We start from the raw sequence: 269 nt of genomic DNA, 5'->3' as shown, positions 1-269 counted from the left end.
CGGGGCGCAGGGAGGGGGCCGAGGTGCTGCTGGAGGACCTGGCGTTCCCCCGTGAGGAGATGGCATTCGGCCACACCAAGATCTTCATCCGCTCCCCGCGCACCGTGAGTCCGGGGATGGGGGAGCGGGGGGGACCCCGCTATGGGGCGCTTGGGCTGCCGGGGGGACAGGGCCTGACCCAGAGTGGGTGCCAGCCCCACGGGTCCCCTCGCCCCGTGGGCAGCCCCGAGCCCATCCTGGGAGCTCCCAGGTGATGCTGGGGGTCCCCG

The 269-nt window shown here is 74.0% G+C and overlaps 1 protein-coding gene across 1 annotated transcript in view; it reads left to right on the top strand.

Moving 5' to 3' along the window:
- The window catches only part of MYO1A (myosin IA), a 16,773-nt gene that overhangs the window by 7,575 nt on the left and 8,929 nt on the right, over window positions 1-269 (top strand). Inside the window, exon 14 of the mRNA XM_009882818.1 lies at window positions 1-104. This exon is cut by the window's left edge and continues 31 nt beyond it. Coding sequence (XP_009881120.1) covers window positions 1-104 — 104 coding nt within the window. The remainder of the gene's footprint in view (window positions 105-269) is intronic.

Source organism: Charadrius vociferus, unplaced genomic scaffold (assembly GCF_000708025.1).
Source record: "Charadrius vociferus isolate BGI_N301 unplaced genomic scaffold, ASM70802v2 scaffold794, whole genome shotgun sequence".
Lineage (NCBI taxonomy): Eukaryota > Metazoa > Chordata > Aves > Charadriiformes > Charadriidae > Charadrius > Charadrius vociferus.
Note: the sequence above shows the minus strand (reverse complement) of the source record. Positions and strands in the feature narration are given on the sequence as shown.